A 3,893-nucleotide genomic window follows, 5' to 3' on the forward strand; every position below is an offset into this window, starting at 1 on the left:
ATCTAAATGTAAGAATTCGGTACAGACATCCCAGTCTCAAAACAGGAACTCCTTTGAAGACAGTGTTACATTTATTACCAAATTCCCCGGTTATTCAAATAAAATTAAAAATATTGTCAACAGACATTGGAAGGTATCGCTCTCAGATCCCCGCCTTAAAGATCAACTCTCCCCTACAGCACCCATCATCTTTCGTAAAGCTGTGAGCATTAAAAACTTAGTAGCACCCAGCAAAACTCAGCAATACGGCTCAGATTTCGGGTAACTATCAGCTTGTAAATGGAAATGGGAAATGTGGTAGATCAAGCTGTATCACATGCAGACACCTCCTAATGCCTGACACATTTACTTCACATAGTAATCATTCGGTGCCATCAACTCAAGAGTTCTGTCAACTGTTTATCCACCTACGTTGTGGACCTTCTCTCCTGTTCATGTAATATCCAATATGTAGGTCTCAATAAAAGAGCACTGTGTGTCAGATTCCTTGAGCACAGGCGAGCTATTATCAGGGGGGTTCTGGCACACAGTGTTCCTCTGCACTTTTCTCAGGCTCATTCTAAAAATCCCAGTGAATTTAAGATTATGGGCATTGAGACTATACCTGAAACAAAACTGGGTGGTGATAGATTTAAAGCACTTTGTGCCAGGGAATCCTTCTGGATTTATTCCCCTGACACGCTCTCACCCACAGGTTTAAACGAGTGCATAGATACGAGTTCACTGGTCTGAGTCTGTTCTTCATTTGCTGTCTGTGTTCTCCCCGATCGGGTTACTACTTCTCTGTTCTTATGGGGTCATCCCCATTTTGTTGTATCCAATACCACTATTTGTGGGTCTAGATGGTATCTCCATATCCCTGGGGTTTGTTGTTTTCTTCCTTCCCATTTAGTATATAGTTGCTTATAACCCACCCCTATATCTACATGGTTCATTCAATTTTATTAATACATATTGTCCCTATATAGGTTTACACTTGTTTAATAGTTATTAAACTGAGTTTATTCATTTTTAATTTATTAAATAAATTAATAATTTATTAGTAATAATGTGCAGTAATAACGTTCTAACTTGGGAAAGGTCCCACACTTCCATTTGATTGTACTCACCTTTCTTCTGTTTTGATTTTCCATTTTTATTTCTAATCTATCTATATATTTGCTATAATTCCATTTTATTGTTAGTGTCATTACATTTATTTACCTTCATGACATTTGTATTCATTAGAACATTTAGCCATTAGACAGAGAGTGCTGGTCCTTACATAGGTGTATTTATACAAATGGTTCAACTTTAATTGTAAGCAGCAGAAAGCTTACGTGCTGTTCTCTCTATTGAGTTTTATAAAATAGAAGAACTTCTCCTTATATAGGTGTATTTCATCAGAGCCAACTTGATCTCCTGATTTCTCAGACTATATATAATTGGGTTGAAAAGAGGAGTCCCCACGGTGTACAGAAGGGATAGGACCTTATTTACATTAAATGACTGTCCTCGGGATGGTACCATGTAAATAGCTATGAGACTCCCATAAAATATGCCCACGACTGCCAGGTGGGAGCTGCAGGTGGAGAAGGCTTTCTGTTTCCCAGTGGTGGACGGGATCCTGAGGATGGTGAGGGAGATGGAGACATATGTGGAAGTGATGAAGACAAATGGGAAGAGTATTGTAGGGATGGCTAAGACAAAATCTCCTAGTTTCACAATGGAGGTGTCTGAACAAGAGAGCTCCAGAAGAGGATCAAAATCACAGAAGTAATGGTCAATGATATGGGGACCACAGAACTGTAACTGGCACATAGGAATAACGATGGATATCGTTAACAGAAATGCAATCAGCCAAATCCAGGTAACGAGGTGGAGACTAAGTCTGAAGTCCATGATGGAGGTGTAACGCAGTGGGTTACAGATAGCCAGATATCGGTCAAAAGACATCACTGTGAGAACAAGAGTCTCTACAGCTGTTGAAACGCCATAGAAGTAAAATTGTGTGATGCAGCCAGTAACATGTATGGTGCCCCCTCCGTTCAATACAACATGTAACATGTTAGGGGCTATGTTTGTGGTGAGTAACATGTCAGACAAGGACAGGTGACAGAGGAAGAAGTACATGGGAGATTTAAGGCTTTGGCTGTTTGACACCAGTATGATGATCAGCAGGTTTCCACCTAATGTCATGATGTAGATCACGATGAACAGAATGAAGAGGGCGACATTGAAGCTTTGGAGACTTTGAAATCCCAGGAGCAGAAATTCAGTGACTGTTGTCTTGTTCTCCTGAAACATATCCTGGAGAGAAGAGAAGGGAAGGGCAGCACAAGAAGAGAAGATTTAGTGGAGCTTTGTATCACTTAACGTCTGCTTCAGAAGGTTATAGTTTCACATAATACTAACTAAGCATCAGAAGAAGAAGATAGGAGGTCCAGAAACTCCTCTCATGTTGGTTCATTAAAATAATATTAATACATTTACATATATTTTATATTATAAAAACTGAATTATCTCCTAGTGTAGAACGGCATCAACCTTACAAGATAGGACCACTTTATTTCTGAAGATACTTAAAAAAAATAAAGATTTGAAGTTACGTACTGGTGAATATCTGGCCTCCATGGTACCAAGCGGTTTCTAAAATCAGGGACAGAAGGATGAAAGGATAGGAAGAAAGGAAGGAAGGATGGGAAAAAAGGAAGGAAGGATGGAAAGAAAGGAAGAAAGGAAGAAAGGAAGGAAGGAAGGAAAGGTGTGAAGGATGGAAGGATGGAAGGAAGGAAGAAAGGAAGAAAGGAAGAAAGGAAGAAAGGGAGGAAGGGTGGAAGGGTGGAAGGAAGAAAGGGAGGAAGGGTGGAAGGGTGGAAGGGTGGATGGGTGGAAGGTTGGAAGGATGGAAGGATGGAAGAAAGGATGAAAGGATGGAACAAAGGACGGAAAGAATGAATAAAATAAATGCAATCCCTAACGGTTGTCTCGTTCTCCTCAAACATATTCTGGACAGAAGAGAAGTGAAGAGATGGTTTAGTACTGTAGCTCTTCACATCCAATAACATCTGTTTGAAAAGGTTATAGTTTGACATAATGTTAACAAAACATCTGGAGAAAGTGGATTTGAGATCCAGAAAGTTACAATCAAAACATTTACTTGTATGTTACAAAATGTTATCACAGCTGAATGATCTCCTTTTTTCCCCTTATTTTTTTAATGAAATACTTAGTTAAAACAAGATGAGAAGTTGCTTACTGGGGGATAACTTGCCTCCGTGGTGCAGAGGGATTATTATAGAATTGTGTTAATACCGGGAAAGAAGGAAAGAATAAAATCAGGGAAAACTTCTCTAGTTGCTTCATTCCCCCTCAGAAAATCAATGCTTCTAATACTAGAGCAAACACAAAAATCTATTAAAAAGAACAAATATGGTCAAATAATAGAATTTGGATATAACTCTCCCATCATTTATTGGAACTCACTATAAAATTACAGCCCCATTGTCAATATCATAATAAACAATAGAGGTGAAAAAAGAGATCCTTACAAAGAATAGAAATGTTTGTGTTGAGCCGTGTACGGCAATAAGAACATCTCATCCTTGTATCCCGGGGGGGAATTTATTTATCAAAATATTCATTCTGCAGAACTGGGGTCCAAAGACGGCAAAAGAGAATTGAACCCGCTCTACCTACTAGAACAGACAGGTGCAAAGAGGGCAAATGTCTCAACAATGGAAGAAAAAACACCAGATGTAGCAAAGACACTGCCGTCTGGGTAAGTCCCTAAAAATGCCCTCTGTGTCTGGAATGGGAGTAGTACCTGAATCAGCTGTGGATGTGCAGTAAGAAGCAAAGTACTGGTGTGTATTGCAATATGGTTGTCTTAAAATCCTTTAAAAATAATAATA

General features: G+C 39.1%; 1 protein-coding gene across 1 annotated transcript; it reads right to left on the minus strand.

The window, feature by feature from the left end:
- Positions 1 to 432: 432 nt before the first annotated feature.
- On the minus strand, positions 433 to 2,286 carry LOC142471150 (olfactory receptor 11A1-like). The gene is made up of 2 exons (XM_075577938.1): positions 1,394 to 2,286; positions 433 to 559 (listed from the first exon to the last, which is right to left on the minus strand). Exons 1-2 carry the CDS (start codon positions 2,284 to 2,286, stop codon positions 433 to 435), a joined length of 1,020 nt encoding a protein of 339 aa, XP_075434053.1.
- Between the last annotated feature and the right edge of the window lie 1,607 nt (positions 2,287 to 3,893).

The sequence above is a fragment of the Ascaphus truei genome, chromosome 20 (genome assembly GCF_040206685.1).
Source record: "Ascaphus truei isolate aAscTru1 chromosome 20, aAscTru1.hap1, whole genome shotgun sequence".
Classification (NCBI taxonomy): domain Eukaryota; kingdom Metazoa; phylum Chordata; class Amphibia; order Anura; family Ascaphidae; genus Ascaphus; species Ascaphus truei.

Excerpts from the sequence above, each read along its gene's own strand:
- LOC142471150 (XM_075577938.1), bottom strand. The coding sequence starts at position 2,286 with ATGTTTCAGGAGAACAAGACAACAGTCACTGAATTTCTGCTCCTGGGA. Across the intron at positions 560-1,393 it reads CTGAGAAATCAGGAGATCAA|AATGAGCCTGAGAAAAGTGC; the intron begins GTTGGCTCTGAT and ends TGGGATTTTTAG.